This window comes from Rhinatrema bivittatum, chromosome 17, assembly GCF_901001135.1.
Source record: "Rhinatrema bivittatum chromosome 17, aRhiBiv1.1, whole genome shotgun sequence".
NCBI classification, from domain to species: domain Eukaryota; kingdom Metazoa; phylum Chordata; class Amphibia; order Gymnophiona; family Rhinatrematidae; genus Rhinatrema; species Rhinatrema bivittatum.
Window position 1 is genome coordinate 11672011 of NC_042631.1, and position 23520 is coordinate 11695530.

The 23520-nt window shown below is 43.0% G+C and overlaps 1 protein-coding gene across 12 annotated transcripts in view; it reads left to right on the forward strand.

Annotated features, from left to right (window-relative positions):
- The window catches only part of ANO5 (anoctamin 5), a 69848-nt gene that overhangs the window by 38337 nt on the left and 7991 nt on the right, over positions 1-23520 (forward strand). For all 12 annotated transcript variants that reach the window (XM_029582492.1, XM_029582496.1, XM_029582495.1 and 9 more), the window contains 9 exons: positions 2118-2231; positions 10950-11018; positions 15256-15540; positions 17395-17508; positions 20307-20422; positions 21579-21713; positions 22453-22558; positions 22651-22711; positions 22981-23132. In XM_029582492.1, coding sequence (XP_029438352.1) covers positions 2118-2231; positions 10950-11018; positions 15256-15540; positions 17395-17508; positions 20307-20422; positions 21579-21713; positions 22453-22558; positions 22651-22711; positions 22981-23132 — 1152 coding nt within the window. The remainder of the gene's footprint in view (positions 1-2117; positions 2232-10949; positions 11019-15255; positions 15541-17394; positions 17509-20306; positions 20423-21578; positions 21714-22452; positions 22559-22650; positions 22712-22980; positions 23133-23520) is intronic.

Below are 23520 nucleotides of genomic sequence, written 5' to 3' on the forward strand. Positions count from 1 at the left end.
CTTCTGGAAAGCAGGCCAGAAAATGTCTCATCATTCCGGTGAACTCATGGGATCAATGATCCTTCTTCCATCCGTGGCCGGGCAGGTGGATCTTCATCTCACCAAGGTGCATCATAACTAGGGTTGAGACCTTCTGCATGTTGTATGGAGCAGTCAAGGGAAGGTAAACAGTCTCTTGTGTGCTTGCAAGCTGAACATCTGGGGATGGTCTGAAAGAAGACTTCATTTACAAAAGGAAAGTCATGTTTTCTGAATGGATTTAAGCTTAGGATTTGTTTAGGAAGAAGATACTTATCCGATTCCTTGTTTAGTAATGACATAAAAAAATGCCAGCTAAGAAATCATTGTATGACAAAGCTGCTTTTCAATCATTTCTCAAATCTATGACCTTTAAAGTTCACCTGTGACAGAATTTGTGACTACTTGGGAAGCAGGTATCTCAAATGCAACGTTTCTATTGTTTGAGTTGGTTTGTTTGCCAGGCGGCTGGGCTGTGGATGGGCGTGGTGACATTACCACTTCCTGAACGGAACCTTTTACTGACTGCAGAGGGGAACCTGCTACCTTCAGAAGCTTGCAGTAGATATTCACAGTGAAGGAGTTTCTTAAAAGGGTGCAGCTGGCTAACGGTGAGAGCTAGCAGGCTAGATGTGAGGCTTTGTAAATTTTAGCGCTGCTGGGAGGCTGATTGTAACTACTCTGTTCACTAACGGGTGCTCTCATTGGCATGACTGGGTCAGGGTGGGAGGTAAGGGGAGAAGGAACTCGGCCCGCTGTCGTGAATTTTCTGCACAAATGGGAGTCGTTTCACAGCTGCCTGTATTGGTACCAAGTCAGCAAGTACTTTCTACCCACAGAGTTTACACTAACTTTCAAAGGGAAAGTGGGTGCGTGATTTCCTTTTTGAAAATTATCTTAAAGAAATCTAGTCACACATATTTGCACCTGCTAATCTGTGTGGGTTGCTTTTTCTGGAAAAAAATGTGCTTATACTTTTGAAAACCCTGCCCTGGGAACACCTCCTCCTGCTAATAAAAGTGCACAGATTGAGGCTTTTACCATTGTTTTACCTGCAGCAACAGCTTTGAAAATGACCCTTAGCCTGGCTAATTTAGGCGGTTGTTCCTTTGCACGGGAATACTTGGCTGTGTTTGCCAGTGACAGCCTCTCTGGTTAGGTTGTGGCTGAAATTTAACCTAATGAAAGCTCACTATAACATAGCCGGCTATTGTGCCACTGAGCACTGCTCCAAAAATCTATCCCACTGATACTAAAAGGTCATAGTCAACTATAAAATACAAAATATAATGATTAAAACAAAATGCATGTTGAATCTGAGCTCCCCACTTTCCTACTGGTCATGAAGGAACATTTATTGTGTCAAAGTAGTGATTGCTGACTTGCGTGGGTTGGAATTACAATCTATTACATCTTGTCAGATGTTGTTTGTTAGGTATCCAGCCTATGCATGTAAGTACAGCCTGTGTAATTTTAACTTGGATCTAACTTGAAATTGCTCCATAAGCCATTCCGCTGCATCAAGCCCTAACATGTGAGCTGGCCTCACAAGTGTATTCTGGGCTTCTGCTTGGACAACCAAGCTGTAGAATCTATCACTGGGTTAAGTTCGTGGTTTTTTTAGGATTTCAGATGGACTCTGGTATTTGCTGAGCGTGCACTGCATGTGTCAGGTGTTTGTAAAGGTAGATCAGATGGTTACTGAACACCTAAAATTTACACTTTGCCAAAGAAAGCAAGACCCTGAATGACTTTCTCGAGGACACCAGGAAATACTAGCTGTAGGATTTAAGCGTAGATCTATCGGTTCCACAGCTATATACTGTAAGAATCAATTGTAAACCACTTAATTGATGTATATTTACTTACAACACCTTTCCTTATTTTGTTAACTTCCTCATTGTCTGAATAGTGAACTATATGAAGGTACCATTGTTGGGAGGTGGGGGAGAAGGGAGACTGAAGAGATACGTGTAAGGGGCCAGTGGTTGCTTGTCCTACTTTCCTTTCCCAAACCACAAGCCAGGGCTCTTGTTTCCTTCACCACAAAGAGCAGCCATCTTGGAATTGAAGTGTTATAATCCATGTTTTGTCTTTAGATCGACAAACACTACCAGAGCAAGGATTCCGTTTTCTTCAGAGATGGCACCCGACGGATTGACTTTGTTCTTTCTTATATTGATGATCCAAACAAAGAAATGGAGCGGAAGGTGGTAAGTGCTCTATGCAAGCACTCGCAGATTACCCATATGGAGCCAGAAATTTCTATAGTCGCTCCATCGCATTGACATGTATCAGAAACTGTAAATACTTCCACACTGGGGCCTGTTTATTTGCACATCTAGTTTTTTCATACCGGTGTTACATAACATAAGAACATAAGATATGCCAGTCTGGGTCAGTCCAAGGGTCCATCAAGCCTAGTATCCTGTTTCTAACAGTGGGCAATCCAAGTCACAAGTACCCAAACATGCTACTAATGCTGGCAACAAGCAGTGGCTATTCCCTATTGATTAATAGCAGTTTATGGACCTCTCCTCCAGGAACTTATCCAAACATTTTAAAACCCAGTACACTAACTTCATTAACCACATCCTCTGGCAATCAATTCCAGAGCTTAATTGTGTATTTGATTTGTTTAAAAAATAGTTACTAACTTCATGGAGTGCCCCTTACTGCTTGTATTATCCAAAAGAATAAATAACAGATTCACAACTTCCCGTTCAAGTCCTTTCATGATTTTATAGACCTCGATCATATCCCCTTAGCCGTGTCTTCTCCAAGCTGAACAGCCCTAACCTAATAACAAGTTTAGCTTCTAAGTTGTGTGATGCAGGAATGTGAGTTTCTGAAGTGGACAACAAGGATTCCAGTGTTGTAATTATTTTCAGTTTGCAGTTAAAAAAACAAAACAAAACTGTAGTGTGCACAGATGTGTCCATGGCCAGCAGCCTTCAGTCCAAATAAAGCCCTTCTAATGGACAATCAATAGATGCTCAGGTCACAGTTCTTATAATGGGAGAAGGGAGAGATAACTCATTACATAACATGTCCATGGAGTCTTTCTTGAGTTGATCATTTCACAGGAGATGGTGACAGCTCCTTTTATATTTTTGTTGCTGACCTTGTGCACTTTCAACTGTTGACATAAAAACAAGAGATCATTAATACAAGAATCAAACACAGTAGGTGATGGCAGAAAAAGACCAATGGATCCATCTAGTCTGCCCAGTTCATTTGGTCCACAGTGCTAAAGGAATATCCCAGCTGCTAGTCATAGAAGCTTAGCCACTTGTGCGATTTTGCTACAAATGTTCTTAATATTGACTACAACTGTTGTGGTGATTATAAAAAGCCATCATATAAAACTTTGGCTCACTGCTGCCATCTGCCTGGTTCAGAGTGTGATCACTGACCTGAATTTTTTCTGAAAAACGGGGTATCAAATAAGCAATATATAAGAAAAAACCCTTGACAGTTGTATTTTTGGCACAGATGTTGCTGCCTCAAGGGGATCATAATGTAGATGGAGCAACCATCTTGTCTGAATCGCAGGTTATCACTCTGGAGGCAGCATTATTAAAGGTCCCCAGGTTGAGGGAGATCCAATCATCGTGCAGTAGTGAACAGCTAATGGCCAAATGCCAGGTTCATGCTGCAGGCTTCCTGAAGGAGTCCTGGTGCATGGCTGATGCTCTGATGAAGGGACTATAATAAAACAGGAAGAAAATCCCTGACTAATTGTAAATGAAGATTTGTGGCACTGTATCCCGCTTGATGTGGCCAGTTCCACTTGAGCTGGAAGCCCGCAGGAGAAAACTGCCAGGCCCAACCCCCCTCCCCCCCCAAAATGAAAAGCAGATTCTGTCCACATTCTTTTGTTCTGTACTGAAACAGCTATGCCTGGGTTTCATCTTTGTTGCTAATGCCTCAGGGGCTTCTTAGGGACTTGCAACAATATTGTTAACTGCAGGCTGATGAGGTTCGGCAGTACAAGCTGTGACCCTTGTTACTGGAGTGCTCCTTCCTCTTGTCAAATTGAAATTGAAACGAGCAGGAAAATACCAAGTTAATCTAACTGCTAGACAATGAGGATCATCATAAATTGCTTTATACAACATATAAAGTTTAAATGGAGATCGTTGAGCAATGGACAGCCACTGCAATTCTCTCATAACTGGTTTAACATACTCTCCCCAGTGTAAGCCATGCTCTTCCCTCACCACTACGTTTTGTACTTTTTACAATACATGCAGTAAATAACTTGGTAATCCTAGATACTGTACGATGAATTACAACAATCCACTGTACTTAACACCATTGCTTGGACCATGAGTTGAAAATCTAAAGGAGATAGAGAATCCCGCAAAGGGCGCACTAACCGCAGCTTGTAAAACGCATTTTTATCACGTTTCCAGCGTGATTCTTTAAAGTTAACTTGGAATCAAACACAATGCCACAATTGTAGGCCTCATCCTACAATTGTGGATGCCTGGAATGGTGGATGCCTGGAATGCCCTTCCGGAGGAAGTGGTGAAGACCAGAACTGTGAAAGACTTCAAAGGGGCGTGGGATAAACACTGCGGATCCATAAAGTCAAGAGGCCGCCAATGAAGAGTGGGTGACTCGCCAGAATGATGGCTATTGACACAATACCCTTATTAAATAAACATACACATGCTTACTGTGACTCCTACATCGCTCTAAGCTTCAACAGCAAGAGGTAATGGAAAAAAGGATTTGCACTCACAAAGAGGGGAGTAGCTGGCTTGTTACGGCGGTTACTACCCCAAACCAAATATGCCTGATACTTCACTTTCAATGCATATACAGCATAGCTCTCTGCTTCAATGACAGGGGAGAAGAATAACTGATACTTCACACATCCAGCAGAGCTCTCTGCTACAACAGCAAGGGAGAAGAAAAAGGGTTCGCACTCAAAACGCGGGGAGTAGCTGGCTTGTTACGGCGGTTACTACCCCAAACCAAATGTGCCTGATACTTCACTTTCCATGCATATCCAGCATGGTTCTCTGCTGCATCGGCATGGGAGAAAGACTGATACATCACGCATTTCCAGCATAGCTCTCTGCTTCAACGGCAGGGGAAAAAAAATTAACAAACAAACAAACAACAAACAACGGCAGGGGGAAAAATAAAACAAAAACAAAAAAACTGATGCTTCACGCATATCCTGCATAGCTTCAACAACAGGGGTGAAGAAAAAAAGGATTCGCAATCACAAAGCGAGGAGTAGCTGGCTTGTTACGGCGGTTACTACCCCAAACCAAATGTGCCTGATACTTCACTTTCAATGCATATCCAGCATGGCTCTCTGCTTCTACAGCAGGGGAGAAGTAAAAAAAAAAAAAAAACCAACAAGAGCTGTACAACATAGTCTAGGTAAAACAAATAAGCATGGGTGTAGCTTGCTTATCGCGGCAGTTACTGCCCCTACTACCCCTAACTAATCAAGCTAGATATTTCACTTGCATGCAGCTCCATCACTGCTCTCTACATTAATGGTGGGGGTGGAAGGGGAATAGAACAAGGAGCTAAGAGTAACAGATAAGAATGAGAGAAAAAATGTGTGAGGCTTGCTGGGCAGACTGGATGGGCCATTCGGTCTTCTTCTGCCGTCATTTCTATGTTTCTATGTTTCATCCTTTAAACAAAATTGCATCAAACAGAAGCAATATCTTTGGCTGATCATCTCTTATGGGAATATATATTTTAACGGCTATTAATCAAATTTACTTAGGGAATAGCCACTGCTATTAATTGCATCAGTAGCATGGGATCTTCTTAGTGTTTGGGTACTTGCCAGGTTCTTGTGGCCTGGTTTGGCCTCTGTTGGAAACAGGATGCCGGGCTTGATGGACCCTTGGTCTGACCCAGCATGGCAATTTCTTATATTCTTAATCTCTGATTTCAGATAGCCTGGAGGTGTGGGAGGTGCGAAAGAAAACAAAACTTTAAGGCCACAATCACATCCTATTATTTATCTGCGATGATGATAGAACCGGCCAGCAGCAGTATCTGTCTGGCAGGTTGCAGGAACAGTAATAACTAGAAGTCCAGGCAGAAACGCAGGCACTCGCAAAGCCGGGTCTGTCTGCCAGGCTGCACCAGCCTCGTGTTGGTTAGGTTGGTGTTGCAGGTTGTTGGTGGCATGGTACTGTCCGGAAAGGCCACAGAGGCTAACAAACCAGTTGGCTAAACGCTGCTATCCGCCTTCATATGCCACAGCAAAGCCTAAGATCTGTAAATAAATGCTTATTAACCATCCCCTTGGTACAATCAGCACATTTGAGTCAGGTCAGGGCGAGAGCCATATCACTAGCAGGTCCAAAAATATGGAATTCTTTACCAATAGAATTACGCTTACAGCAAACCAAAAAATATTTAAGAGCTAAAGACATGGCTGTTCAGGCAAGCCTATCAGGTCCAAGAATAGCTTAAGACATAGCATTCCACTCTTATCTGTTTACTCCATTTTATCTGATTTACTTTTAAGTTTTATTATGTTGTCTTAGTTTATTTGCTGTATTTTATTAGTCATAATTTGTTTTTATGACTATTTTATATCTAACTCTTATTTGCATTACATTTGTATTTTATTGTATTTTGTTATTTCTGTAAACCTTTGTGATGGTTCCTCCAAATGACGGTATATAAAATCTATAAAGAAAGGAGGCTGGACGTACAAGTATTGAGAATATTGCAATCTTTGTGGTTAGACATGAGAAGGGAGGAGTGTTGGGTGTGAAATAAATAGAAGGATCTTGCAGGCTTCTCTACCCAAGAAAGTGGAATAGAAAGGAGGAAGCTGGCAAAATCTGTCTTAGATAAGGAGCAGTATCCTACAAAAGGCCACATGCTACGGCTAGCAGCTAGAACATATCCTTAGTAGTGTAGACAGCACTAACTGGGCAGGCAGTGAGTGGGCCAGTTGACTTTCTGCCATCATCTTCTAAATTTCTATTAGCCTGATTTCCAAAAGATCTAGACCCCCCTCACTTTAAGGGTTGGCTACCTAGATTTGGCCAACAGAAAACTTTCCCTTGTTAAGCACCTAACTGCAGGAGCCTTGAAAGTGGGCGGAGCCAAGGGAACAGGCAGGTAGGGGGAGTGAAATAAGGAAAATCAATGATTCTAAATTTAAGCTAATTACGTCATTTAGACATTGATATTCAGTCCAAATGTAAGGTGCCTAAAGTTGGCTGAATATAGACCCCTAAGGGATCTAAATTTTGGTGCTAAGTGTCTCTGACTCTTGGCCTCTAAATTGCCCTGTGTGTGATGGTGAAGAGATCGCAATCACTTAGAGCTGCCTTTTGGGCTCCGCCCGAGGCTCTGTTTACTGGGACAGTGAAAAAACACATTCTGAAGCAGACAATCCAATGCCCGCACTTGTTTTTGCTTTGACTATTGCTCTGTTAAAAGTACCTGCACCCACATTTCACCTGCTTTCTGTGTAGCTACTTTTGTAAGACAATCGTACTTGTCTCTCCCGCCTGCCACGGGAATATCTCTGAAGATGTGCGGGTAGAGGGGATTGATAAGAGAAAGTCCATTTATGTGGCTAAAGCAGCGTTTTACTTGGGAAAAAAATGACTTGTCTGCGTGCATGTTCCATGTTGCTGGATTTGGCAGCTGAAATATTTTATTTTGGTCCAGTGTTGCAACTTGGGGAGATTGGCAGGTACCATTAGTTTGTAGAAACATAAAAAAAAACCAAACAAACCCCCCCTCCTTATGGGATTAATATGAAAGTTGCTCCTTTGACCTACTGATTTTGGTAAGGTCGTGGCACTTTGTCAGTGGTGGCCCGCTTGTCTTTACCAGGTGACGTGTCTTGTCTGTTTCTTTCCTTTCCTCTTCTGCTCGTAGGCGGACTGAAGTGACGGATCCTGTTGACAAATGATTGTATTGTTGCCCCGTTGCTTACTGAGGGACACAGGGAGAGGCCACACTACAGACATTGGGGGCGCTCTGCTAGATGGCCCCCGGCTGCCAGTTGGTGTCTTTTTTCCAGTCTTGCTTTAACAGAAAAAGACAGTGAACCGTGCACCTACTGTCTGCCTGCAGGCGGGAGTGATTCGGCGCATGATTCTGAGACCCCAGCGTTACATAAACCAGCACGGACGAAAGCACAAATATTGAAGTCCAATGCAAAATTCTTGATTTTTAGAGCCACTTGCAAAATTAGCTGCAGATCGAGCCTTTGGATTTTCTGACTGCATTTCTGTGGCTTGGTGGAGCCGCTGGGACTATAAATAGAAAAAGGCGGTAGTTAGAGCTGGAAGCATCTGCGCTCCTGGGAGGGGGGAACGAGGGCTGGCAGAGCTCCGACTAGGACAAATAAGTCTAGAGATGGCCTGCATGGCAGCCAGATTGGGAGGGGGTGGAGGGACGGAGAGATAGAGGATGGAAGGAGGTATTTTTAAAGGATTTTTTTTTTAACTTCCTCTGGATGGTCCTGAAGCTACAATTTTGTTTCCTCCTTTCTGACAGCTTTACATGTTTTCCAGGCCTGATCGCAGGCAGCGGACTGCTAGTTCGGGTCGAGGGGTGGGGGGTGGGATCTACCACTGCTCGGAAGTGTGGCGAGGTCGCATGCGTGTTGGATTTTCCCAGCGTGCGCGCGCATGTGGCTTCTCCCGCAGATATAAGGACAGACGGACGCTTTGTGCCCTCCTGCCTTTAGGCGGGCGCTTTCTGCTTGAAAACCCAAAGAAAGTTAGCAGGGCACCTGCAATTTTTAAAATCGCTCCCCTACTTTATAGTAAATGTTCACAAATGTTCGTTCTCTCAGCAGGTTAGGATTCTTTAAAAAAATTTGTGCACACTGATTTTTAAGTAAATATTAATTTTCTTCAAAGTGGCTGATGCCATAAAATCTTTCTTTTATAGCATTTTTTTATAGCCCTTTCTTATCTTGCAACTTAGGGCTTTAAGCAAACAATGCAAAAAGCACAACGCACAATTTAACCCTCAGTGGTGCTCAGACTTTACTGCCAATGCAGCAAGGAGTTTAGCGCACCAAAAAAATATGCATCCCTCATTGTGCATTGAAGTTCATGCCCTCACATTGAAATCCTAGGCTAATGATGGCATGAGGTAGGATTCCCCAGTGCAGAGAGGTGTGCTGGATTACCTCCTGTTCCCTTAGCACTGGAAACTTCACTCCAAGTCCAAAGTGGAGTAAAGTTTCCAGACCTAATGTTAGTCTCTGGCAGAAGCTGGAGTTTCGTTGCTAGGACCTCTGGATGGGATTTTATGCATAAAAAATGAACTTTGCACACACATAAATATGTTTTCCATGTGATTTATGTGCACAAAAATGCTTTCTGCACTGAAACCATTTTTTGTGTACATAAATCATGTTTTATGCATGGAAAATGTGAATTGTGCATATAAACTGTGTTTTATGCCTACAAACTTGTTTTTCTGCACACTGAGCCACCTCTGTGCACACGTTTTTTAGTTGGGCACATTTTTAAGCTCTTGGGGCCAGATTTTCTAACCTACACGCGGGCGTAGATTTGTGCGCGCAACCCGGCGCGCACAAATGTACGCCCGATTTTATAACATGCGTGCGCAGCCGTGCGCATGTTATAAAATCCGGGGTCGGCGCGTGCAAGGGGGTGCACACTTGTGCACCTTGCGCACCCCGAGCCCTAGGGGATCCCCGATGGCTTTCCCCGTTCCCTTCGAGGCCGCTCCGAAATCGAAGCGGCCTCAGAGTGAACTTTCCTTTCACCCCCCACACCTTCCCCTCCCTACCTTTATTATTTAAGTTGCGTCTGCCTCTGGACAGGCGTAGGTCCCGCCCCTTTTTTCAAGCCCCAGGACATGCGCGCGTCACAGAGCCTATGCAAAATAGGCTCCGCGCGCGCAGGAGCGGGTTTTCAGGGTTACGCGCATAATATACGCGCGTAACTCTTTGAAAATCCACCCCTTGATGCATTAGCATATTAGCTTACTGCATCAGAAGTAAAACAAACAAAAAAAAAAAGCTTGTGCATTAGGAAAATGCGCTGAATTTCTGAGCACAGTTTTTAATTCTCTGCTTTGGGCATCAGCTTCACTGGATAGAGATTTTATATGTTTTATTTGAGAGACTGCTTGATCTACGTGGCATCTGCCATTTCTGTTTTTCAGTGTGGCTGTGACTGGGGCAATGTTTCTTGTAGTTGCTGCATGCCACCTGCTGGTCATTTTGAGCCCTTTAATAATAAAGATTGAAGGAAAGGGAAAATAGCTTGGATTGATTTTATATCTGTGCTTAATACAAGCCGTGAGAAATGATAATAGTGAATGGCTTGTAGGTAAATCAAGGTGGAGTGTGGCTACAAGTTTAATATTTCAGTATGTGTTTGTGTTCATTCCTAACAAGTTATAATCAACAAATAAATAAACAAATCAAACAAATAAATAAATAAATGAAGATTTTGTGTTGAAATGAGACGTGCTTGTGTGTGCACTGTTCTAGCGCATAGATTCCAGGTATCCACTGATAAAGAAATAAAGGGTCATCTTGATCTTTGCAATGCCCAAGTAAATGCCTGAATCTTACAATACTTTTCAATAAATGTATATTATTCTAGAACGGCAGTGTTCTTAGCACTGTACAATATACAAATTACATGGTCTTCTAAGGGCTTCCAGTCTGCATTTCAACACAGTGGAGGTTGAGTGATCTGAAGGTCACCCAGTGAATGGTGAGTGAGGGGGTTGCAGATTTGTGTTTCCACAACGTCTCCCAACTTCAAAGCCCGAACCAAATGGAAGCCAGGTGACAATGGATCAGAGCCAGTAGGGAGGGTGTCGTAGCAGATGTAAAATGCACACCTTAAGATTTGCTAATCTGAACAAGATCAGTTGAGAATGGTGTATTTAGCCCTGTTTGCATTGTTTCCCTTCAGGAAAGAAGAAGAGAATTTGAAAAAAATCTAGAATTGGCTGGCCTTGAACTGGAAACTGAAGACAAAAAGGTAAAAAGGAGTCATTAGTATTGTAGCTCACTTACCGCACTCTTGTCTTGAGAGCCAGGAAGGCTTTTGCTGTGTCTGATCTTCATGGGAAGCTTAAAATATCCATCTCGGAGAGGACTGCTGGGAGCTTTTGGTGCATCCTCCTGCCTCATGATGTCTCTCCTTTTCGCTTGCAGTTGAGTAACTTAAAGGACATTGCAGGGACTCTGCTCTGCCTTCTCTGACTTGTTATGGTGAAGGACTGCCTTTATTACATTTAATCCTTTAACATCCAGAGCAATCATGTATGCGAGCTGTTCCGTGGTGACCATTCAGAATGGGACTTGTAGCCATTGGTGAACATCCTTGTATGAGTTTTTCCATTCCTGCAGACAAGAGGGAACAGCTGAGAATGATGACATCAGGAAGGGACACCGGAGGCACCGTGCGCCAAGGTGCTTGCACGCATGAAATAGCATGACTCAGGGGCATGCTCCTTTGTGCACGGATGGGTACATAGTAATCCTTTGAGAGTGTTGCTATGATGCATTTGTTCTGGTTTATTGGGTTTTAGTTTTATTACGTCTTTTCATGCGGTTGATTGTGCTTTGTTCTTGCTGCTTTTTATTTTGTTGTAGGATGTATTTTATGCCACTTAAGTTTGGCTGCTATTTTTTGGAGTTATTTTTATCACTGTCCTGAAGCTGTCATCGTAGAGTCAGTGACATTCTTGTCGGGGGACGTTAGAGTACATATAAGAGGTGGGCCATGCAGGCAAGCATCCACTTGGAGAACCTAGCTTTAAGGTCCACCAATGGGGTCTTCCTTGTTGAACCCCCTAGTGAGACCTTGGATTTAATTTGTTCTTTGTTGGGACATTTTACCTGTGTTGTGAATATCTTGAATGAATAATGATATAATTAAAATGTGTATTTTTCCATGTATTAATCTTAAAGTAGCAATGGTGGTTTGGTTTCGATAAGTTTTCTTTTTTTTGTATTTGGTTTATATAATGTCCAACATTTTAACTATTGAGGGAAGGGGGAGGAATGCACATTTTAAATATCATTATATACACTTTGATGATCCAGTATGTCCTCATGAGAAAGAGTTTTTGAATGTGCCTGTTACCATGTCGTGTAAGCAATTAACTATGATGCTCTCCCATAGCGTGATCATAATTTATATTTAATAATTTGTCAGCAGCAATGGGCAGAGTTTGTTATAGATCTCATAGTGAAGGAGATCTTATGGTCTGACCATTAGCTTATGACCTTTAGGGTTTTATCTTCTAATATCTCAGGAAATGGCATAATTAGGAAGCAAATTGTTCATCCTAAAGTGGACCATAAGCAATATTTGGAATGTTGGTGTGAAACTATGGGACCCCAGAACTGGGAAATTTCCTCCACTGATGTTTTAGTGGAAAAGTGGAATTCTAGTGTGTCGCATGTTTATAATACCTTGGCACCTATATCTGAGAAATGGGTTAGTATTAGATCCAGGGCAGCAGCCTGGTTTTCAGATGCTATAAGGGTGGCACAAAAGGAGCAGCATAAGATGGAGAGGAATTGAAGGAAATCTCATTCTCATAACTCGAAGCAAGAATATTTAAATTTTATTATCAAAAGATAGAAAAACCTACTGTTTGGCCGAGTGAATTTATTTTACTCAATCACTAGCAAATTAATTGAATCGTCCCTTAGAATTGTTTTCGATTGTGAAGAGCTTAACTAAAAACCAAAAACACTGGAACAAGAAACTCCAGCTTGTGAGCAAATGACAGGTTATTTTAAGGAAAAGATAGCTAGCCTGCAGAAGCAGGTGCGAGCATCTACCTTAAGTAATTTAGATATTAATACAGGTGTGACCATCGTAAAATGGTCTTCCTTCTCTTTGTCATTGAAGGAAGTTACTTCTATAACAGTTATTGTAAAGAGTACATCACCATTCGATCCATGAACTTTTTATTTAATAAAAAAAACTTGCAAGATGCCTCTTTCAAAATAATACAAAAAACTAACTATTCATTGGAAGAGGGTGTTGTTCCAAGTGTCTTAAAACTTGCAACTGTTAATTGCCTCTACAGTCGGCCTACTTTGAATCTGCCCTCATTGCTGAAAATCCTTGGAAAAAGTGTTCTGTTAGAACTGAATGAATTTTTGGAGGTGCACAGATTTCTTAATGAGAACCAATTTGGATTTCGAGGAAGTTGTAATACAGAGATTTTAATGATTTCTCTTTTTGACTCCTTTTTGAATAGCTTAGAATAAGGACAGAAAGGAGTTTTGGTGCAATTGGACATCTCTGTATCTTATTAGCCCAGTTGCAGGCACGGTTTAAAGTGATTTGTGTCATATCTTGATAATAGGAAGCAGTGTGTTCAGGTTAAGAGTCGTAACCCTGCCTGGCGCAATTTGTCATTAGGGCAGAACCTTGTGAAACCCCAATCCATGGCTCTTTTTAATATGATTCTCGCCCCTTTATGTTCACATCTGCAATCGTTGGCAGTGTTATACTTCTTATGTGTGGTTGATATACAGCTATATATTCCCAGTGAAGTTCCTGTTATCCTTGAAGAAATGAAGTTAGGAAATGCTTATGTTTCAATGGACTGGTTCCAAATTCCTGCAAACGAGACTTCTTTGGTAGACAGACATCTCTGTGCAAATAGTCTAGCCTCTATAAAATCTGAAGGAGTCGACATTAATACTGTGCGGCTCAGCTAGTTAGCTGGATAAACATATCTGGCTAGTTAGCAGGGTATATTCAGTGGTGCAGTCACACTGCTGAACATACCCATCTATCTTAAAGTTAGACGGTTACGTCTAACTGGCTAACTTAAGGACAGCCCTATTGCCCGACCAGAGTTAGCCACATAAGTTAACTCTGGTCCTCCCGGAAACAGCTGCTGTCTGCCCCAGAACGCCCCCAACTCATGTGGCTAAATTCTAGTTTCATGCAGCTTGAATTTAGCCGCATACAGCTTTCAATATCACCAGGCTTTTGAATATCATCCTCAAAACGTTTAGGGGTGATTACAGATTCATTACTTAATATGAAACCTCATTTACGATATTTTGCAGAAATGGCATTTTATAAGTTAAAAATGCTTAGACCCATGAAGTACTTGCTACTAGGCAATATGTTTTGGCGTCTCCTTCAGTATCTCGTCCTCAGCCATCTTGACTATTCTAGCACACTTTATAATATTCTGCAGCACATCTAGTATGGGGTTTAAAGAAGTTTGACCATATTACTCAGCGATTTATTGCATTACATTGGTGGCCTGTAAAATACAGGGCGAGATTCCGATTACTTGTGATTATTTTCAGATTGTTGCATAAGAAATTCCTTGTGTTCTTCAAGGAAAATTAAATAGGTATGTGCCAGCACATACCTTGCGTTCTGTTGAACAGCATTTACTACATGTTCCCTCATATAGACTCCAACCAACAAAACTCCGAGCATTTTCATGTGTAGTCCCTGCTTGTTAGAACACATTGCCTTAAAGCTGGGTACAGAGACAGATATTCAAAGTTGCAGAAGGGTGTAAAGGCACTGGGGTAGATTTTCAAAGGGTTATGCGCTTAATCCCGAAAACCTACCCCTGCATGCGCCGAACCTATTTTGCTTAGGCTCGGTGATGCGTGCAAGGCCCGGGACGCACGTATGTCCTGGGGCTTTGAAAAAGGGATGGGAAGGGGGCGGGGCTGGGGCCAGGGCGGTGGTCCGGGGGCGCATGCAAGATACGCCTGCAAGAGGCAGGCATAAAAAATAAAATAAGGTGGGGGGATTTAGGTAGGACTGGGGGGGTGGGTTAGATAGGGGAAGGGAGGGGAAGGTGGGGGGGAAATGAAAGAGCGGTCTTGGAGGGAATGGGGCAAGCCATCGGGGCTCCCCTAGGGTTCAGCGCGTGCAAGTTGCATAAATGTGCACCCTCTTGCGTGTGCCGACCCCTAGATTTTATAACATGCACACGGGGTACATGGCCGGGTAGCGCGCACAAATATACCCCGCGCACGTAGGATTAAAAATCTGCCCCACTGTGTTTTAGGGAGGTCTTTGGATGAAGCATTATAAAACATTTTTTGTTTTGTTTTATTTTTTGTTATGATATTTGTATTATTATGGATGTATATTTGCTGAACTCAAATTTTGTTGGAAGTTTGCAGTATACAACGTTTAAAATAAATAAATACTTTGTAAGGGAAGATTGTTTAAAAGTATAATTTGTGAGCTTGTCACTTCTACACAGGAATCTGAAGATGGCAAAACCTATTTTGTGAAAATCCATGCAACCTGGGAAGTGCTGTCCACTTATGCGGAGGTGCTGAACATTAAAGTGCCCATCAAGGAGAACGATATTCCTCCTGCCATGGAGAATCCACTGGACTGTATGCTTGGGCCATTCAGGCTACCAGAGAAGGTGATGAATCCGGAGCCCGACTACTTCACGGCCCCCTTCAGCAAGCAGAAACAGGAGCTCTACCTCATTCACGACGAGAGCAGCTTCTTTCCTCCGTCAACACGAAATCGGATTGTACGTATCGAGCCATGCTTTGCTTCTCAGAGCATGCCCAAGCAGAGATGTGACAAGCCAACCATGAACTTTGCTCACGAGGTTTCTGTTGCACTCTGTTTGGGCAGAGCAGAAGCCCTGTAATGTATATTATTTTGTGCATTTATGGAACAATTGTATTTGATTCTCCAGCTTTCTATCATATGGCACAAAGCACATTACAAAAATCATAAATACAATATAAAATAAATAGAATAAAATTAATTCAAATACAAATCATACTGTGAACAGATGTAATGAGAATAATTTTCAAAGCAATGTGGGTGCTTATGGGTAATTTTCCCTTTGGACTTTTCACCAGTTCCCACATAAGCCTTTACTTGTCCTTTGAGACCTACCTAGTGAAAAAGTATTTATTTTTTATTGTGTATCTAGCTCAGGCCTTTTTCATTGGTAGGTCAAGATGAGTTACATTCAGGTACAGTATTTTTTCTGTCCCCAGAGGACTTACTGATTGAGGGCCTGATTTTCTAAGGCTTTTCTTCCATTCTATGTCTATGGAAAAATACTTAGTAAATAAAGGCCTAAGTTTGTGCCTGAGGAAATGGAGGGTGAAGTGACTTGCCCAAGATTACAAAGAGAATCAGTGGGATTTGAATCTTGGCTTCCTTTATTCTCAGCCCATTGCTCTAACCTCTATGTTACTTCTGCAGAGACTTGCATCTGCTTTTTCCCTGGATATTTTCACCTTCAGAACAATGCACATTGGGCTGAAAATGCAAAAACGACATGCGTGTATAGCATTCTCGCCCTTAACCGTGCTCACTCAATGCCTGTAAGTGTGTGCATTGTGGAATAATGTGCGTACTTTTACCCTGGGTAGACTGGAAATTTTTCAGTCGTAAATGGCTTTTGCCTTCCCTGAGTAAATAAATACACGATAATAAGACAGATAATTAATCCCGCCAAGCAAAACAGGTTAATCCCACCTAAAAAAAGAGTTTGATTATAAAGACACGTCTTGATTTTTTTTTTTTTTTTCTAAAATAGGATTAAAGGTCTCGGTACAGACCTCAAACAGGATTTCATTCCACACATTTGGGGCATATAATAAACTGAAGGTTCTCCATGTAGTCCTTAACTTGACAACCACATGTGACAGAGCATACTAGGCAGTGAAGGCTTCAGATCCGTGAAGTGTTTTGAGGCCCATCTGGCTCAAGCATTTAAAAACTACAGATAAGACTGGAAAATTCTTCTTCCTGCAGCTAGCCAGCACAGCTCCTTCAGAATGGGTGCAATGGGATCAGTACTTTTGACTAATAATGCTGCTGCTGTTTTCTGAAGGAGTTGCAAATGCCTTAGACTGTTCGGCAAAAGGCCTCAATATAAAGATTAAGAATAATGGATGCAATCTGTAATAAGAGAGTGAAGTTAAGTCTTTCTTCTGAAGATTCTAGCTCAGTAAATTAAAGGAGATTGAAGCATGTGCTGGATTCTTTGCTGTTGCTGTAGAGTTTGACCATTGTCCCTAAAAGAGAAGACCCTAAAGCAATGGCCACGATGACCTTCCAGCCCAAGGTACTTGGGCTGGAAGGTCAGGTTCTTATGGCCAGGTTCTTGTGGCCTGGATTGGCCACTGTTGGAAACAGGATGCTGGGCTTGATGGACCCTTGGTCTGACCCAGTATGGCATGTTCTTATGTTCTTAAGGCGTCCTGGAGGAAACTACCAACTACCGTTGCTGCCTTAGCAAGCCGCAGCCCCTGAGCTGGTCCTTCGAATGGGTTCCCTGCTCCATCCATTCTGGAAACACACCAGATCCTCTGTGGAACAGATGTATGTATATATATATATTTTTTTTCTTTTCTTCCAGGTTTACTACATCCTTACCCGTAGCCATTATGGAACCGAAGAAGGGAAGAAAAAGTTTGGAATCAAAAGGCTTCTCAACAACGGAACGTACACTGCCGCCTTCCCACTCCACGACGTACGTGTTTCCTAGGAGACAGTTAGTGCAGCGCATAGTGCTGAAGAGTTGAGGATGCTTGTGCACCTCTGTGCTCGTGCTGCTATGAACCAACAGTATGAACGTCTTGTGCATCTAAACAAAATATTCTTCAGTCTCCCTGGTCCTGCTTGTAGTTGCCAGAGCTTCTTTTCATGAAAAATAAGTATTTCAGTGGGCAGCAACAGCCTGACAGGTACAGGTGAATTCCTGTCAGTGTAACGTATCCTCTGTATTGAGCTTTCACTTTCATCCTAGTTTATCGGGGACACTATAATGCTTTGTGGGGTGTGGTTTAGATCAGAACTAAAAGTTCAAGCCTGTGAAAAACAGTTTGTATTGCTTATCCCAGATTCTGCTGATTGAATGCATTTTTTGGGTCTATACCAAGGAGGTTTTGCTGTGCACGTCCTGGATGGTGGTGTACTTTTAAGGAGAAACCAGTCCTGCCACCTGTTTGTAGGGCAAGATGAGGCCCAGTTCATGGTCAGCGTGGAATTTCTTGCTTGAGAACTGCAGCAGTCTCTGGATAGAATAGGCAAATATGAAGGATAATAATGGCGCTCCGTCTGTTCCCCAGTGCACATCCAGAGCTGTAGAGCTGATGATCCTGGAGGAGTATTTTTTCAGAGGGTCTAACTAACTGCCTGACTTTGGGAGTTTGGCGGTTAGACATAACATTTTGAAAATCTACCCCATTCCCCCCCCCCCCCCCCCACACACACACACACACATCAGGACAGCTATTTTAACTTCTCAAAATTTGGGCATTCTGGGAGGTGGGGAGGTAGGGGTGGGTGCAGTTGTTCAGCTGACCAGTGCTAGGTTATAGCTGAAAATACACTTTATCTCACCCAGCTATAGGTTGTCGTTGCTCGATTGTTTCTTGAACATGAAGCTCTTACTGTAGAAATATTTCCCTGTTGTATATTTGAGATGATGCAGCACACTTTTTTTTTTGTGATCTCCCCCCCCCCCCCCCCATCAATATTTCGGCTTTATCAAAGTCTCATGGCTCAAAGGAACAAGCAGTTTATTGAGCAAATTGCATTTAATGTAAACTTCTCCACAATGCCATGCGGCTTTTTAAAGTTGCAGAATGCTTATATCCTATAATCAGATGCCAAAGCTGAATCTGTAATGAAGCCCATTAACCACTGACCATGAAACACGGGAAGGAATGTACCTGTGGCTGAATATGTAAAAATAAGGGATAGCAAACAAGTTGGAGATGAGACCTGTTCATTGGACAGACTTAATGTTTGTTTATTTATTTTAAAATATTTATATGCCACCTATCTGTAGTCCTAAGCGTTTTCCATAAAAATATATACAATCAAATAAGAATAAGCAAACATAAAATACAATATGAAAACTAACATAAGCCAAACGCTGAACATCACTGGGGGGGGGGAGATGCCTGCTCAAACGGGTCCCCTTCTAACCTAGTTCATCTGTGATGAGCTTTCAAGAGCTCTGCACCCTTCATCAGGTCAGTGAGGGAAGAGCGCAGTTACAGTGGAATTAAATGGAACAGAGTCATCCAGGCATGAGGTGGTTGTCTAGGTGTATTTTAGGGCGCCCAGTTTCCCGCAATTCTGTGGGCACCAGTTATCATCCTTTTGCCGGTGATGGCTGCAAACCCCACTGGCTTGTCATTTCGATTGCACCACTGTGTGGTTTTTCTAACATTAAACTGTGCTAGATGGAAGTGAGGCAGCCAGGGAGGGGGGTTTTGAAGGGCACTTGCTGCCATCTTAAAATTTTGCTGCTTGAGGTATTTGCCTTACCCTGCCTGATGTAGAATTGCTCCTGTAGCTGGTGGGGATTTGAGTAGAGGGATTAGCGTGTGTGTGGTGTGTGTGTGTGTGTATGTGTGGTGTGTGTGTGTGGTGTGTGTATGTGGCGGGGTGGGTTGAATAGAAGTGCTGGTGAGGGATTTGAAGAAGGAGTTAAGCAGAGGGAATGGGGTATGTGAGAGGGTGGATGGGATGGGTTTGTGAGGGCAACTGAGATGGGGGACAAGAAGGGGAATGGTTAAGGACCAGGTGTCTGGAGGGGAGGGGGAGAAAGGGTGGGGAAGTGAGCAGGGGCAGGGCTGGAGCCAGTGGAAGAACATTGCTCTCTCCTGATCCAAGAACCTCCTTCTCCGTGCTCTGTATACCCCACCCAAGATCCCCAAACTTTCTTCTCTGATCCCCCCACCAAGATCCCAGAACCTTCCCTTCTCTCCTCCTCCCTTTCCATCATCCCTCTTTCTCCTCACCCTATTCCACTGATCTTCCCTGTTTCCCCATCCCCTTTTCTTCCCACCTCCCCATTACTGATCCATTATCAGATATAGAACCTCTGAACCCTAAAGTTGTCTTTTCTTCCTCACCTCTATCAGGTTCCCTTACACTTCATCTCAGCCTTTACTGAGCTTGATAGTATATCCAGATAGCCTCACGTCAAACGGACCTTGTACTGGTTATACCCAGTGTAACAGCTCTGCTTCTTCACAGGCCTGAAGGGAGCTTTGCTCTCGGATGCTCATCACAGATGTACAAGCTATTCCAGTAAAAAGGTCTCGCCCACAACTTGTTGTCTGATTATTTCTGCAAAACACTGTGCATTTAGCAGGGGTTGCCAGCATTGTGCATTCTGCTTCTTTAGGCTCCCATCTTGTACAGAAATTGCATCCATCATGCACGTGGATCCTTCCCCTTCCCATGCTTAGTTCCGGGAATGCTTCAGTAGGATTGATCTTGCGTTTCTTTGTCTTCTGCATGTGCCCACAGTGTCAGTACTGGAAGGCGGCCAAGGACGTGAACTGTGAGAGTGAGAGGTACACCCTGTACATGGAATGGGCCCGGTTTCTACGCTTCTACAAGGAGCAACCATTGGACCTGATCAGGTTAGATTCTTACTGGGAACTGTTTATCCCCTCAATTGTTGCCGTTCATTCGCCCTTGGAATGCTGCGGTACATTGACAGGTCTATGGGATGTATAGTTCCAGAGTTTGCATTACTTAAATCAAAATTGGAGCACCAGGGAGCATTAAGAGATCTTGTTCAGCAGCTCCCTGGGGTTCTGCTCTGCTTCTGATGTGATAGTTCCCCTCCCCGGGTACCAAAGCATGGGTTTATGACTGATAGAGACGAGAGTACAGGGACATGGACGTCAAGAGGGGTAGGGAAGAGCTGGTTTTCTTTGATCGTTTTGCAAGACGTGTTGACTTTTGAAGCCAGCTCATTTTTTTTTTCTAGCTATAATGTGTTTTTGCTTGACTGACACTTATTTTGTTTCCACTAATAGTTTTGATCCAGTCTTGCAGCTGTTCTTGTTCTGAACATGAATAGCTTGGTGAGACTTTTTATTCATCATAGTGTAGTGTAGCATAGCATTTAATTTGTGAGAATTAAAAACCAATCCGAACCACCAGAAACTTTTGATTCCTAGCATTCCAAGGCTTTGCCCTTTGTAATCTGACAGAGCATGGTTCTTATCTGTCGAGCTGAGCAGTTTGCTGCTGGAGGGGAGCTCAAGTGCTAAGGATAATATTTAATCAAGAGAGGAAATCCATGCAGTCCTGGGACTATGTGGCTGCAGGCAGAAATAGGAAAGGCACAATAGCTCAGAGGAAACCGAGCACCAATAATGTTCATTGTGCTGCTCAATTGAACAGCAGCAGGTCTGTGAGATGGCAGAAAAAAAGCAGATTTTTTTTCAGTCCAATAAGGAGAAGGTGATTGTCAGTAGGATCAAAGTTGAAAACCACTAGGATGATCATGGTTTTCAATTCCTTCATTCCTTGTTCTTGTCACACCTGTGCAAATAGACCTTGTGGTTAGTGCAGAAGGCTGAGAACCAGGTGAGGCAGGGTTCAAATCTTCCAGTGATGCTCCTTGTACCTTGGGCAAGGCACTTCATCCTCCGTTGCCTTGGATGCAAACTCAGCTTGAGCCCTGATCTGGAAAAGGCAAGTAATTAAATCCCCCCCCCCCCCCCCCCCACACAGTGCAATTTTTGAAAAAGTAAAAACGTGTCGTTTTCTGCTGTCTGTGTGCAGGAAGTACTACGGAGAGAAGATCGGGATATATTTTGCATGGCTGGGTTTCTACACAGAAATGCTGTTCTTCGCGGCTCTTGTTGGGTTAATTTGTTTCCTCTACGGTTTGATCACAATGAATGAAAACATGAGTAGGTGAGTGCTTGTCCAGAGAAAAATTACTAAATTTCATTATATCAACTGGGGCATAACAGTGATTGTTTGAAAGGGACGACGTTAACAGGATTATGCAAAGTTAAATAGAATGTCGTACGGAGTTGTGATTATTAACAAACATCTAGTGATTTTGTGGTTCGACTTGTATCGAATAGGTTGGCACTCACTTATTTACTTAGTGGCCAATATTGAAAGGAAGGTGAGCATCTGACTTAGAAGCCTTAGATGTAGACGCCTAACACTGGGTGAAATTTCAGCTGAACAGGTGCCTGTTTTGGACTGAAAATTCCTAACTTTAGGGACCTAAAATGGAGGCATTTACATTTTAGACCTGCTAGTTATTCACCAACGTTTTAGGCACATAGGGCTGAAAATCAGTTCCTTGCTCCTGGGCCTACCCATAGTCAGTTTTCAGAGGGGAAAATCATAAATTTGGTTCCCAAAGTAAAGGAGTAAAATCGCAGAAGAATATGAGTGTGGTACTCATGTGATTGCTTCTGAGATGATTCTCATCTGAGCCTCCTCTGAGGTGACCCATGTTATAATGTACAGACAAGTAAGCTCTGCGTGTATACCCAAATGCAGGTCTAAATAGGGTACAGTGGTGGCTTTTCAGCATGTGATGCATGCAATGCACTTATGAACTAGAATACCACCTTCTCCACCCCTTCCACACAAAAAAAGGAGAAATGAAGTGAGCTTATTTTTCACTCCCTAGCAAAGAAATCTGTGACCCTGCTATCGGAGGGCAGATCATCATGTGTCCCTTGTGCGACAGGAACTGCGAGTACTGGAAACTGAATACCACGTGTGAATCATCAGAGGTGCCTTCGTTTATCTATCCTCTTCCTGCTTTTTTCCATTTTTAGAAAGCAATTCTTATACTAATATTTTTTTTCTTTCCCTCCACTTGCAGTATTCCCATTTATTTGACAATGTGGCAACGCTGTTCTTTGCGATCTTCATGGGCATCTGGGGTGAGTGCACCGTGCCTTGCTTTGGAGAAGTTCCATCCTGAGCTGTTTTCATGCTGTGGTCAATGTTGTCTTACTATCTCTTTGGTTAACTCGGGGTTCACTAAAGTCAAGTAACGGTGTGGGGAACTGGGTGGACCATTGGGCTTAGGATCAGAGACCAGAACTTTCTCAAACCTGCACCCTCCCACCCTCTCCTCTTGCATGCAGGTGGACTTGGAGGGTGAAATGTAGCTTGAGTGCTAGTGTTTCTCATGGCTTCTCGCCCACAGTCACCCTGTTCTTGGAGTTCTGGAAGCGAAGGCAGGCCAGGCTGGAATATGAATGGGATTTAGTTGATTTTGAGGAAGAACAGCAGCAACTCCAGTTGAGGCCAGAATATGAAGCCAAGTGTACGGAAAAAAGAAAGAACCCAGTCACGCAGGTAAATGGAGGGGAGAATATTTTGCTGCTTCTGTAATAAATTTCTAATGTACGCGTTTTCTTTTTTAAACATTCTGTTCAGCTGATGGTGTCAAGAGTTGGCAGAACAGGGCAGGATTTACATTTGCTTCTTTCTCAAACTTGGATTGACGCAGAACTTCCAGGCATTAGCAACACGCCCTAGAGATGGATTCACAGATTGACCTCTTCATGGCTCACTGATATTTAGACAGGATGCCAGCCCTTCAAACAGAGGCAAATGTAATCCTGCCCTGTTCTACCAACTCTGGACACCATCAGCTAAACAGAAGAAACCGGCAGTCTGTAGGATATTGGATCTTTTGAAAAGAGCGACTGAGCTAGGTGCTGGATTCCATGAGCTCTCCAGA